This window comes from Miscanthus floridulus, chromosome 9 (assembly GCF_019320115.1).
Source record: "Miscanthus floridulus cultivar M001 chromosome 9, ASM1932011v1, whole genome shotgun sequence".
NCBI lineage: Eukaryota > Viridiplantae > Streptophyta > Magnoliopsida > Poales > Poaceae > Miscanthus > Miscanthus floridulus.
In genome coordinates, this window is record NC_089588.1 from 135,526,915 (window position 1) to 135,542,072 (window position 15,158).

Consider the following 15,158-nt stretch of genomic DNA (forward strand, 5'->3'; position numbering starts at 1 on the left):
ATGGACTTAAACCAGCTCAATCCCGCATCATTTCAACACATGCACTAGGGACATGGGAACAGCACGCAGGCAGGTTGCATTCTCAGGTTGCAAGAGAAGTGAGGTTCTCCGCTCATTATATATCCTCACATGCAGCTCTGAGCTAACGAGTCTTCTCTCCCTTCTCTCTAATAATAGTTTTAAACACTGCGTAGCTGCTATTGTACCATCACATATATATCCCCCAATACATACATACATACATACATACATACATACATACATACATACATACATACATACATACATACATACATACATACATACATACATACATACATACATACATACATACATACATACATACATACATACATACATACATACATACATACATACATACATACATACATACATACATACATACATACATACATACATACATACATACATACATACATACATACATACATACATACGTCACATCATTAAATGGTACAGGTATTAGTGTTCAAAAAGATGTGAATGAGTGGCATCCGACAAAACTAGTTGAGAAGGTCACATCATATGATGAGGCGTTCACCAATTCTGTAGTGCTCATCATGGACTGAAAGACATTCCTCTGTTTTATATGTAATTGAACGATACAAGCTTCCAACCCCTACCATCCTCTGCTTCGAACTCTGCCAATTACCCTGTGCTACAACATGTATCCAATGCTCTATAAAAAGCTGATGCACCGTCATATGTATGTCAATTTGAGCGCTCAGCATGTGTGACTGTGATAATCTTATTCTGATAAATTAAAGTATTATTGGACGATGTTATCATGAAAACAGAACAAAGACATAAGTAAGAATAATAGATGCACAGAAAGCACAAGTTCGAAAACTATATATTTCATTATTTCTTTCATGAATATACAAAATACGTCATTATAGAAAATTGTCTTCTTCCACCTTTGGTGTCATGCTTGAGGAGAGCTCCGACTTGTAGAAAATTCTGTAGTTCGACGATTTTCAGAGTATGTAGGGCGCGACCAGTTAATTACATCAGTAAGGCAAGCTTGCGTAAAAACTTTGATTTAGCTCCGCTGTGCTCGGGAGCGATGCGGCAGGAGGCATCCTAGCAAGGAAGGCATAGGCAGGCGCCGCCATGCCTGGGCCAATCAGCCTCCGGCGCGGGCAAGAACCAGCCCATCCGACCTCCAGCGCGCCGGCGGGGTGAGGCTCATTTTTTCTTATATTTTTTGATCAGTTTGTAGAGGCAGGCGATGCTTCAGCCGTTTCAGGAGTGGGATCTGTAGGGGCTGTTCATGTTCAGCCCATCTTTATAAATAGATTTTTTGAGACGGTTGCATATCTATATCTAGAAATCGACGATTTTTAGAGACACATGGATAGAGGCAGTTCCTCTAGCGGCCTCTACAGAGCAATTTTGGCAGCCTCTAGAAAGCACTTATGTAGTAGTGTAAACCCCATGTACAGTGAAACACGAGTCTCACCTCTTGTCCCCCATGTCACTGTTGTAATCCTCTTTTTAGCCATATTGGTCTTCAAAGCATAGAGGATAAGCCTATTTCTCCTCGTCCGACGGTCTGCATCGCTATACAATCGATAAGTACCCTGTCTCTGTGTATACGTGCAGGACGGATTTAGTTGATTAGTTTTGTTGTGCCATGATCGGCACAATTTTAAAAGGTTTAAACTTCGGTAGGTTTTGAAAGGTTTCAATTATGGGCTCATTCGTATCGTATACATGTGACAATTAGTACGATGTGTACCGGCACGCACGAATTCGGCTACTACAGACAAAAATCCAGCCTCATTTATATATGTTTAACTTACAATCAAGTGATCATTCAGTCCACACAAAGCTGACAATGACACGTCACACTAGAAACACAAGAGAGAGTACACAGGACTTATATGAGGGAGGAAAAGTCAACCTGCAACTAATCAAATAACTTTTGGCTCACTCATGGCAGTGTGGAGCACTACCATGCAGATGCTGGTAATGTTGAAACAATGGACAATCAGGTGCAGAAGTGATGATCACGGATTTGAAAAACAATAAGCAAAAGCAGAACAGCATGCAGCTGAAATCAAAGGAGACACACAAAACCGATACTGAGCTTTGGACCTGACAGTGTCTGCTGGACAGAGTAGAAACCGGTCATGGCTCATCTCCAAGAGACTTGAGTAATGCTGCAATCCAAGGAACAGAACAATATTCTCTAAATTACAATGACAGAGATCATATATATCCTAGTTGGAATATATACATAGGGCTTGTAACCACAAACGTACCTCATATGAGAACGGAGCCCCTGAGCAAGGTGTTCTTGTAATATCTTGGGTGGCTTGGTTCATATAGGGATGGATGGTGATTTTCCTGCACCCCATCCCACTCCAGCCTGTCCCACCATTCCTTTTCACAGTCGCACATCACCTTCTTGGTAATGTGGCCACCACCAACGGATGGTATGCGTGTGAGGTTCCAACAGCCCCTGATCACCATGCTCTCAAGGTTTGGTGTGTACATCCTTCCACGTCCGCAGAAGCCATGTAGCATAGGCAACTCGTGCAAGTGAATACGCTGAAGGTATTGAAATTTCACAGTAATCGCCTGATGTCGTCGATCTTGGTAGCTCTCGGCATCAGTGTCCAATGGGAAAACTGCCCTCAGATCTCCGCACCACACAATCTCTAGGGTCCTTAGGAAGTTTAGGCCAAGTCCTTGGATCAATGCCAAAGATAAGGGGAGAACATGTGTCAACCGGGGGCAGAAGTCCACATGCATGAATTCCAGATCCTCAAATGAAGCTCCATAGATCTCGTGTTTCCTCCAGCTCCATATGAACTGTGCCTTGGGAAGTTGGGACACCCATAGTGTCCTCAGTCTGTAAAATATCTTGGTCCAGTTTTCACCACCTATCATGGTACTTGGGAAGACACAGTCCATCTCAGGGCAACGCTCCACTCGGCACCACCAAAGCTTTTTCCATTCTGCTCCTAGAGAAGGTGCTGGGCCAGGCATATGAGTGATGTACAAGCTGTCATGCACATACATGATGCGAGTACTGTTGCATATAACATCTGGTATAGTAATCTTAGCAGTTTGTTGACTAGTTAGTTGTGACTTGGTTCCCAGTGGCCAGTCTTGTATGTCCATGTAGCAGGTTGATGGTTCAAGATTAGGAGCATGTGGGCAAGGCCATGCCCACATGATGGATGTAAGAGACCTACGACCGTCTCCCTTCGCCTGTTGCTGGTGGTTCTTGGCAGCAATGACGATATCTGCATATATTGATGCATTATTACCTTCTGGACTCTCTTCTTGATTCTGATCTATTAGAACCTGCTCCACACGGCCGATGCTGCTCTTGAGCGCTTGATCACTGCTACCAGCAACTTCAACAGTTCGATGACAAGGAGAGGAAATCTCGACATGTACAACGTGCTCATCGAAATACACTTTCAAAGGTACAAGTGACCAGAGGAGCCTTGCATCATATACTGAAATATACCACTTATATTCAGAGGGTGCTCGACTACCAGATATCACTGACAATGCTGATGACTTTAATCCTGATGTTGCACTAGGTGTGTTACTCTCCTTGCTAGTTTGAATGCGCAGGGTGTCGAAATATGTTTTCCTTCTTCCTTCTGGTGGCCACAGGATCGCACAAAGCATGTTGCAGTCAAGTAGAATGACCTCATCAAGTTTCAATGCTATCATTGCACTGAGATCCAACCTTTTCACACCTGATCCTGAGATATCAAGGTTCACAAGCTCTTCGAATAATCCTCTCAAAAGTACATTCTTTAGCTTAGAACACCCAGTCAAGGAGATCTGCTCTAATTCAACACATCCCTCGTCAATTATGATGGTCTCCAGGCTGCAGCTCTGTTCCGTGGCAGATATGCATCTCTTTCCGCTAATTATTTTGTTTCCAGAAAGGTCAAGAACCTCCATCTTTTTCATCCCTGTGAACAAGTCATCTTCCCAGATATAAGTACCACATTGAATTGTAGACTTTGTTACTCGAAGATTGCGGATATTAGGCAGCCGCCCCTGCAACTGGCGCATGTCCCAATCCTTGGCTCCAGTCACATTTAACACCCTTAGCTGAGTCATGAAATCTAGCATCCGTGCAGATAAAATGCGATTACAGCATGTGTTGCGCACATCCAGCACCCACAATCTTTGGATCCACTGGTGGATGTCATCCGCCTTCTCCATGTCTCCATCTGTGCTGCTCTCCATGTCCCGACAGTGGTCGAGCCATAGAAATTTAAGGCTTTGGCAGCACAAGAATGGAGGCAATGAGAAGGTGAATGTACAGTATGGTAGTTTGAGGACAGCAAGTTTGTCATAATGATCAAAGTTGCATCTGATAGGAGTGGCCCTATCAAGGATCTGAACGACGCGGTATGTTGGAGAAGTCCAGCATGGCATGATCTCAGCAAACTTAACAAGGTGAGTGGGCAAATTTTTGTGGTCATGGTGGTAGTAGTCCACATCCATTTGCATCTCACGCTGCAGAGCTTCAGCAGCTGACCACAATCCATCGTGGTCAACATGTCTTTGTCTCTGTTGTGGACGTATGATGCCATCACATATCCAGTAATTGCAGCCATGAGTTGCCAGATCATAGTCCATCATGAAGTGACGGCCCATGCCACATAGATTCAATGTATACAAGAAGCACTCAGCAACCTGTTCTGGCTGAACGTTGATGCCAGAACTATCATCCTTGCCAGCAACAAGTTCTGCAGCCTCTTGCAGCACAAGATAAGACCAGAACACATGTGGATCTTGATCCTGTTGGCTTGAGGCTGCTGATAGGAAAACACCTGTGGTTCCTATGCTCTGCGCTGCCCTGCTGACTTTTGTCATGGGCATTAGCCGGAAACTTCCCTGAAATGTCCACAGGACCTTGTTGCTTGAGTATAGATGGAAGCCCAAGTCTTGCAGAGGGAAGCCAAGATTGGCTAGATCAATGTCCTCATTGCTTCCATTGTAAAAAATCACCAGGAACCTACGGTTCTGTATCCTTTGGTAGATCTCTCTGACAACTTGTGGTATGACATCACGGGAGCTCTGGTCTTGACCACGGTAGTCGTCCTCCTCATCACGCCTGTCTATTATATCGTTAACCTCAGCAGGAAGCTCCAGCTGCTCTGCTATCACTCTCTGCATAGCTCTCCTGTTCACCCACTTGGAGCAGTCGATGTTGATGACCTGATCAAACTGCAGGCCTGCTGGGGCTTCTGAAGCTATGGCAAGGCGTTGGGAAACAGCTCTAAGGACAGCAGATGCACCCAGCCCGTCCCAGCCATCGAAGTAGATCACGTTGTCTCTGGTGTTGATGGTTCTCTCAGTATTAGTGTCGCCAGCATTGAGCTCAATGAGAATTCGTTCTGCAGCTGCTTCAATGGTGTCTGCCTGGATGACCTGCAAGCATGGACACATCATGTCTGTCTCTCTTCAGTGTGCAGTGCAATGATCATCACTTTGACAAGGATTATTATGACTTTTTACTTAGCAGTATAGTCAGCATTGGACAATTACATTGAGTTACGAACCCCATATACTTACTAATATCGTTATCATACATATTGTATTCTTGTAGTACAGACAGAGACACGCAAATGAACAAACGATAAGTTAATGGTGAAATGATGGGCATTGTTAAATTTACAGCGGGTCGCCATATGGATGATGATAATATGAGAAATATTTATTTATATACTGTGCAAGAAAGAAAAAAGGGAAAATATCTTGCAATTAGATCAATTAGCCCAAATATCTTGCAAATTAACGTGTTATCTTAAAATTTAACTCGTTGCATATGAAAGTGGTGTCGCACAGGTAGAGGTGACATGATGTCACATATTTACAGGTGTTGTGTTTACGTGATTAAAATGTAACAATTTTCCCTGGAATATGACATCTCAGTGTGTGATTCATATGAAGAGATGCAACATATATAGATGATTTAGATATGACTTTCGTATCCTAACATGACTATTTGTTACATGATTTTTTAAATGACATGTATAGGTGTATATGGTAACTAGCATGCATACATAATTAAGGTCTAACATTATAATCCCTTTTTTGGAACATGACACACTACTGTAGAAACCATTTTTAAAAATGTCTCCCATTTAGTGCAGAGACAACTCTATCAAGAACCACCTCTAAAAATGAATTATGAGCCAGCCCACGTCTAGAAATTGATTTGAAATACCCTTGATTTTTAGAGGTGACTGGAAAGCCGAACCGCCTCTAAAAATGTCATTTATATAGGTAGCTTGGCTTTCTAGCCGTCTCTAGAAATGGAGGTATTTTTAGAAGCAGCTAGAAATTCCAATTCTAGAGATAATTGGCAATTTGGTCCGTCTCTAAAATTCAGTGAAGCATAGTAAAATTACTAACTTATGTAAATCAAGCTGGATGAAGACAAACATTAGATCAAAGTTGTACTCGAAGAGAGCCACAACTTTATGGTTGACAAATTTTCATTTGAAAATATTTAAAACCCAGAAATTTGTTTAAAACTTTCATAATTCCAGGTGTTCAATATTTTTAAATTTGGAAAAACCCAAATTTTAGCCCTCGAACTACTATTGATGTCCAAATTTAGCCCTCGAACTCCAAAAACAAAAGTGCACTAAACCTATTATGGTCTGGTCCAATTTCTGTTTGAAAATGAATTATTCATGAATTTTAGCGATTTACATATTTATTATTTTAGAAAACACTTAAATATTTATAACCATCTTTAAACCAAAAACAAAATTTCCACATACTAAATGATTTAAAATGAATAAGTAGTCAACTGCGAAGTTGTAGTACTCTAAGAGATCTGCAATGTTTTAGATCTTGAACTATTTTTATTTTGCAAATGACCTTGGATATAGTAACGGCATAAACCAATGTTGTACCACTCGAAGAGATCTTGAACTTTATAGTTGATGACTTTTTCATTCGAAATCATTTTATACCATGAAATTGTATTTTAAGTTTTTAGTTTTTGAAATGCATTACCATACTTATAGTACTCGACGAGATCTAAAACGTTTTAGTTCGTACTTTATTCATTTGAATTCGATTAGGGTCTCAAATAGTCGTTCAAAGTGAATACAAAAAGATCGTATCATCAGCTTAGTCACAAATAATTTTGAGGTGGAGTGGTAAGACATAATCTGTGTGGCCTGAGGTTGTAAGTTTGATCCTACATAGCCACACGCATGCAAAAATCACGTGACTTGCAACTTGCGACTATGAGGGATTGCTTGAGAATGCTACTCCCTCCATTTCTTTCTAGTAAGCATGTTATGATCTTTAATAGGAAAAGTGCATAAGTTTTACAAACAATAAGTTAATATATATGCATGCTTAGTGCTTCAAAGTAATATAGATAGATTTTCTCTTTCAACTATCTGTTAATGCCACACTGATTGTGTATGTCAACATCTGAAGCTTATTTGGAATCTATTAATATAATATATATGCCTACTGCAAAGGAACAGACGAGGTTAGTGGTTTACCTCGGTACGCATGACGGATAGAATCTGTTTAGTGTAGCCACTATGGCTTACAGAAATAGCCAGTTTCACTAGATCATTGCAATTTGTATTTTGGATCTAACCCATGGTGTGTTGAGTCTCTCTCAGCTAGCTCCTGGTGAACAGACAAGAATGAAGCTAAGAGAAATTAATAGGATGTTCATTCCATGCATACATATGCACAATAAATGGATGCATCATACAAAGAATAAAAGTTGACGGAAGGAGTTATGTTGCATATGTACGTACCTTAGTTGAGTTGAATTGGCGGCACTAGGAGATAGCCAGGCAGATTGAAGAACCAAATGACTGATGAGAGAGAGAGAGGGAGAGAAAGAGATAGAGAGAGGGTATAGATGGAAGCGAAGTGCCTCGTATGTTCTGCTTTTGCACTGGACAAATGAGCAACTGTCCACCATACGCTTGTTTTGTGTCCAAGCATATATGGGTACGTTGGCACTATGTTGATGCTTTTGAGTAGCCAGCTAGCTGCTGCAGGATTTCCGAAAGCCAAAGGTTAGAGATGGCCCCTAAAAAGGAAAAAGATAAAGAATGGAAGGTACGCCTCAACATAGATTAGGAACTATTCAGAAATGAGACTGTCTGTCCTTGCCATCCATCAGATCCAACGGTTCTTCAGTGACCTAGAGAGAAATAGAGAATCCGAGGAAGAATTAATTGGATCTGAGCCTCCATTGTAGCTGTGTCCAATTCCTAACGATATCGGCAGAAAAACAGTTGTTTGTCGATGTATGTAATATTTCGTCCATTACATATTCACACCATACTTTTAATTTGGGATTCAAACTGTTCAAACATTTACGGGGCCAATCGTTTTACAGGGCTAAATTATTCGATCAATATAAGATTCGTTTAAGTTGATACAAAAAGGATAGTATGATTCATTCACTACACGTCCCTATCAAACCAGTGAGTGTAGACAACGGTGAAACACTAGTGCCATGCCACAGCAAGGGGGAACAGTTGGATTTTGCATGTGAATTGTAAGGAACGCAGCTAGAGGCATGTTATTCTCTATGAAATGGAAATGGCCTTCATTTGTAGCTATTTCTCCTATGCATAGTTGCGTATTTTACACATCTAACCATTAGATGAATGGATGTGGATCCTGTCAGGAAGTCCATGACGCATCTATTGTAATACCCTGAATTTTGACCCTAAAATAAAAATCACTAAAAAATTGAACTTTTTGAGACCTTACCTAAAACATACAAACACTAACTCAAAAAGGGAGTAAATTACTTAGATAGGAATTAACTAAACCATTTAGGAAATTACCTAGCATAAATAAATAAAGCAACCAAATAGAAACCACCTGAGTGATCATTGTTTGATATGATTGATTGCTTGATTGTTTGAACATATGGTGGTACACATTTTCTAAAAACATCTCGAACAATTTTGGATTCAAAATTCATCTCCAAACTCAATCTAGAAAATAGAAGAGAAAAATGGAAATACGAAAAGAGCACCCGGGCTCATTCTCTCCCTCCTCCCACCTTTGGCCCGCCTCCCTCCTCTCTTCTCCCGCGTGGGCCGGCACCGGCAGCAGCCCAGCCACACACCGCACCCGCTCCCTCTCCTCTCTCACGCTCGCTGGCACGCGGACCCCGCCCGTCAGCGCCGTCATCTACCCTTCGCCATTGACGCAAAAACCACGTCGACGGAAGGTCGCCTCCTCCGCGCCGCTGCCCGCTCCACCCCGGCGCCAACGGATAAGAACAATGAGCTCCTGGAAGCATCTTGGACCCGCCACCCTCTCTCTCTTCTCCTCATTGCCTCTCTCTGCCACCATGGCCACGCGGCGGCACGAGTTCGCTCTACAGTTGCACCATGGCTGAGCTTCGAGCTCCTAGACAAGAGGATGGATAAGGTTGCGCTGTGGTGAACAGCATTAGGGTTTCAACACGTGCACGAGCGGTGAAATATCTCCACGGTCGGGAGATATTTCCCGCCGCTGGCGCCACCGTGCCGGCCTATGAATAGTCCCAGCCGGTGCCGCTCCGGCCACACCACCAATAGCTTCATCGTAGTCAAGGACACACCATCTCCCCTTCCACTCCTCCTCCTCTCTCTCTCTCAATAGCGTGCTAGGACGATTTCCCCCAAATCGGTTCTGCCGTCACCATTGGAGCCACTGCCTTCTCTCTTCTTCCTCGCTGCATCACCGGTTGATTGGAGTGGCAGGTGATCCCTAGAGCCCCTCCTCCACCTCCTCCGTCACTCATTTTCTTCTCTCTCCCTCTTTGCCACGCTATCCCCGAGCGCCGAGCTCTGCCAAGCCGCCTGACCGCCGACGGACTGACGGCGAGGCTCGGCTAGACTCCACGACCCCCTAGCATATTCACTTCACACCTGCACATGCGTACACGTAGCCAGTTACTAAAGTTAGGGCCACTAGGGCCGTTTCCACCGCACGGTGCCGCCGCAGGAGCTCTGGCGAGCCGCCACCGACGTGCCGAGCACCCGCCGATGCCAGGAACCCCACCAACCGGCGTGGATTGACCGCCCGAGCGCCGCCTGCCACTCCGCGACCGATAGACGGTGAGTTTCAAGAAAGTGAGTATCTAGACTATGTAGACGATCCTGAAGGTGACAACAACGAAGGCAAGTCCTAGCTACTCCTTTCCCCACCACCATACTCTACCACTACCATCAACCTCCACCCTCCCACTCATATACTTAATATTATACCCTTTGTGAAAATATTGAAATCTGTAATGGATGAAATGGTAAAGCACCTCTTAATACTTTATGAGCTCTAAGATATGAAAGAACTTGAGGATAATCACTGTTATGACATGAACTATAAAATGGTAAACCTAAACAAGATGCCGACAGGGGACGAGTGAGGGGTATTTCATGCGGTGTGGTCTACCTTGGCAGGTTCGACTAGTGAGGGTTTCTGTTGGGAGATACTTGCCTCGGTCGCATAAGAACCGGTTCATAGGCCATCTCACCTGGTTAGAAACTCATACAGCCACATGCCTATATGGGTAGGCTGGATTCCCACACCCCGTTAGATGGAAGTATAAAATTCTACCAGGAGGCCAGAGTGGCAACGGAATATCAGGAGACGACCCGGATGCTATGTGATCTTCTGTGGTCCGGTTGGCGTGATTGCTAAGTGATCCTCTACGTTAAGCCCCTTGATTTGACCGAGTTCGAGCCCCTATATTATTGACCGGATGATATAGTATTATCCGGGTTATTGAATTGGATGATGTGGTATCATCCGAAACCTTGTGTAATTCCAACCCCTGAGAAGCCGTGGTATAATTATATGGACATCTAAAGTCGCGTACTTTCGGGTACAGGTCCCGTTAGGCCTATCCTGTCCCCTGATCATGGATGGGATTGCACCTATCATATGGGGAAATTTGTACAACCTCTGCAGCGTGTATTGAATCTATTCGAATAGCCACGTCCTTGGAACGGGCAACCACCGGGATGAGGTCACTTATTATTAGAATTACTTTTATGTGAAATGAAACTAGACTAATATGGTAAATGAATCTTTACTACTAACCCGGGACTGGCGAGGATGGTAATACTCTCCCAGGTCCCAACCTTATATTTTACCAAACTATACCACCTCACCATCACCTGTCTTCCAGCTTCCACCATCACCTACCATCCACCACACAACCAAGCTTCCGCCATCCACCACACAACCAAACCATCACCAAGCCTTCACCATCCATCCAACCCTATGGTTAGGGCTTGCTGAGTACGTTTGTACTCACCCGTTGTTGACTCACAGATTTTGATGCTGAGGAAGACCACCTCGACGATGACGAGACGTACCATGAGGACTAGGAGTCGTGCAAGGAGTCTTAGGATCTAGGGTTTTGGCCACGCTCGAGCATGCCTATGGTATAGAGTACAATAATGCTGTAGATCTCTGCTGTAGTAGCTACCACCCTGCTGCAATAAAGAGCCGCTTATCGGCAGAGAACCTCTGTTAGTCATGTAAAGCCTAAGGCTATGACCTTAGAGCCACTATTGTAAGTCCCTATGTTTAGATATTAATAAAAGCTCGGTGTTATATCAAATCTCTATGTGCCATTTCTGTTGTTGTGCGTACTTGTGCGTGATCCTGGTGCAAGTACAGATGCACTAAAGGACTCTCAGAAATGAGGGGCCGACATCTATCACCTGCAATCCCATCTCTAAGGCTCTATGCAGAAATCGCCGAGGAGAGAAAAAGGCTATATGAGTAACAAATTTTGTCACACTACTGTCTGGTGAACCACAGAAAAATTAAAAATCTTGAAAACTGAAGAAGAACGAGAGTATACTTCCCATTCTGTCTCGCACAATATTGTCCTGTTTTCTCGGGCAAGCAGAGGCAGGAACACGTGGAAAATAAAAAAAATAATAGAAGTACTACTAGAGGCTGTACGGTTTGCAGGCAGTAGCCAAGGCCATCAGCATTGGTGGCATCTTCAGTGCGTTGTGCGTGGTGTGATTCGCCTTGCATGAGTACATGGAGGATGATGCATCCATTTTCTGGTCATTGGAGATGGCCTTGTCAACCGCATGGTCGACGTCAATCGCTAGCTGGCTGGGCTTGAAGAGACAAAGGTAAAAACTATATATCTCACTCAGACGCCAGACCACAAGCTCCATCATTCAGTCTTCACTCACCATCCCACCTCCATGTTTGACCTCCCCTGGCGACGACGCCAGCCGTTGAGCATGATGTTATCATCCAGACTCTGGCGAACATGAAAAAGAGGTAGTAGGGTTTCCCTGAATGCCACCTATTCCCATATTATGCTTCACTCGCCAAATAGCATTCGACAGTATATATTATATTTAAATTCCCAACATGTTTTGACACAGAAATAGGTGAAGTAGTCGTGTATATATGCAAAGGGAGCTAGCCAGCACGGACAACTAGACCTCAGTAAATGAGTAAGGCCTAAGACAGCAGCAATGGTGCATGCACGACCCCACGTGGTTTTCATGTTGACAGAGTTTCTACTATTGACAGACTTCTCTCTTTGCACTACTGAAAAACAATTATTCATAAAGAATCAGCTGCGCTGGCTAATTGACATGGACATGGACAAGCTATAATGGCCAGATATGAAAAATACCAGATGATCATAAGCCACTGAGTGCCATTATCTCAAGCAGGATAGGATACACTGGGTAATTATTTGGGCAACACGTATTACCGGCACGTGTCTATGTACAGGGTCACTTGTTACACAAATTTGCAAGCTCACTTTTGTGACACCCTGCTCCTAGTACGAGACATGATGGTTATTTATAGCAACTGTCCACAATACGCTTCTTTTGTATGTTGTTCAGCTAGCTGCTGCATGATTTTCAAAAGCCAAAGATTACAGATGCCCCCTAAAAAAGGAAAAAAGATAAAGCATAGAAGGTAAGCCTCAACAGATTAGGAACTATTCAGAAATGAGACTGTCTGTCCTTGCCATCTACCAGATCCAATCGGTCTTCAGTGATCTAGAGAGAGAGAATCCGAGGAAGAATTGGATCTGAGACTTCGTTGTAGCATGCGTCCAACTCCTCACAATACGGGCAGAAAAGCAGTAGTACTGCCAGCTTTGGAAATTAGATTTCTTTTGTTTCATAACAGCGTCTAAGCTTAGGAGTTGTGTCGATGTATGTCGTAAAACTTCCTCCATCACATAATCACACCAAACTCTTAATCTAGGATTGAATCTGTTAGAACATTTACAGGCCAAACTTTTTACGGGGCTAAATTATTCAATATAAGATTAGTTTAAGTTGATACAAAAGGATAATAACACTGTCCGTTCACAACACGTCCCCATAGAGCCAGCGAGCGCAGACAACGGTGAAACATGAGGGCCATGCCGCAGCTAGAAGGAACGGTTGGATTTTGCATGTGAATTGTAAGGAACGCGGCAAGAGGCACCTGGCCGCGCTGCACGTTATTCTGTGTTAAATAGAAATGCCCTTTATTTCTAGCTATTTTTCCTATCCATATTTGCGTGTTTTTCACATCTAACCATTAGCCGAATGCATGTAGATCCTGATAGTACGGGTGTGTGGGTTTCCTGTCAGGAAGTCCATAAGGCTATGCTATGCAGAAATCAGCGATGAGACAATAAGGCTATCAGTTGTCAAATATTGTCACGCTGCTGTCCGGTAAATCACATAAAAACTGAAAATCGTGAAAACTAAAGTAGAGCGAGCAACAGAGTACACTTCACATTCTGTCACGCACAATGCTGTCCTGTTTTCTCTGACAGGCAGAGGCAGGCACACGCGTAAAATTAAAAAGAGGTAGTAGGATTTTCCTGGATGCTTCCTATTCCTAAATTTTGCTTCACTCGTCTAATAGCATTTGACAGTATATATTATATTTGAATTCCCAACATATTTTGACACAGCAATAGGTTGAAGTAGTAGTGCATATATATAAAGGGAGCTAGCCGGCAGGGACAACTAGCTCTCACTAAATGAGTCAGGGTAAGACAATAGTAATGGTGCGTGCACGACCCCATGTGGTTTTCATGGTGACAGAGTTTTTATTATAGACACCGTTTTACCTGGGCACTACTGAAAAACAATTATTCATAAAGAATCAGCTGCGCTGGCGAACTGACACGGACATGGACAAGCTATAATTGCCAGATATTAATAATTCCTGATGAACATAGGCCACGAGTGTCCTTATCTAAAGCAGGTGAAGGACCGAAAACGGCAACCAGAGGGAGGGTGAACGGGAGCCTCAAATTTCTCGTGAAATATTAGGCCGCTATCGCAAATTCACCATCAAACACACAATGTAATCACCGTGATGTCCACGACCCAAATGAGTGGGTGGTGTTCTCTAGGAACACAGCGGGACACCACAGAAGCAAGAACCACTTCCCGAACCGAAGGATAGAAAATGAGATACTCAACTCCTATAGAGAAAAAGCGAATTCCCGAATCTAAAATACCTAAGCCAACTGGTGACGAGAGTACTAGATAGGTTCTTTGATCAATGAATGACCAACGCAAAAGACGGAAGGAGCACCTGGTCCCACGGGCGAGCGCCGGCTCGGGCCAGGTGAGCACGGCTGCTGAGGCCGCTCAACACAGAGCAGAACAGAGAGAAAGATCGACAGAGGGAGTCGGACTTTCCAGAGGGCGCGACGGAGGAGACCAGCTGGGGCTCGAACCGGCGTAGCAGGGGGTCGAGGAGCCGAAGCCTTGAGCCCGCCGGTGGAGACCGCTGTCAGGACCGGTGGCTTCGATGGAAGCCTGGTGCTCCACGATCTGCTCTGAAAAACGCGACCTGGAACCCGACCGCAAAGAACAGAGAAGGGGACGAGCACAAAAACGAATGGGAATCGTCACTCGAATCCAACTCAAACTCTGTGAATTTCAGATCGTAGCCAAGAACACACAAAAATCCCCAACAACAATTTTTTTTTATTTCTTCGTGCTCGATTCAATCAAATTCACTTATAGCAAAGCTTCAACTCATATCGATGGATTAAGGGACGAACGGGAAAGGGGAAAAACGCACAAAAATAAGAACACGAACATCTTTGAATCCCAGAGGGCAAAGTGAGATAAGGGCCT

At 43.7% G+C, this 15,158-nt stretch overlaps 1 protein-coding gene across 1 annotated transcript; it reads right to left on the minus strand.

Annotated features, from left to right (window-relative positions):
- Positions 1-1,811: 1,811 nt before the first annotated feature.
- On the minus strand, positions 1,812-7,955 carry LOC136483025 (uncharacterized). Its single transcript, XM_066480152.1, has 4 exons — positions 7,809-7,955; positions 7,542-7,674; positions 2,289-5,439; positions 1,812-2,186 (listed from the first exon to the last, which is right to left on the minus strand). Exons 2-3 carry the CDS (start codon positions 7,551-7,553, stop codon positions 2,290-2,292), a joined length of 3,162 nt encoding a protein of 1,053 aa, XP_066336249.1. The 5' UTR covers positions 7,554-7,674; positions 7,809-7,955; the 3' UTR covers positions 1,812-2,186; position 2,289.
- Positions 7,956-15,158: the final 7,203 nt, after the last annotated feature.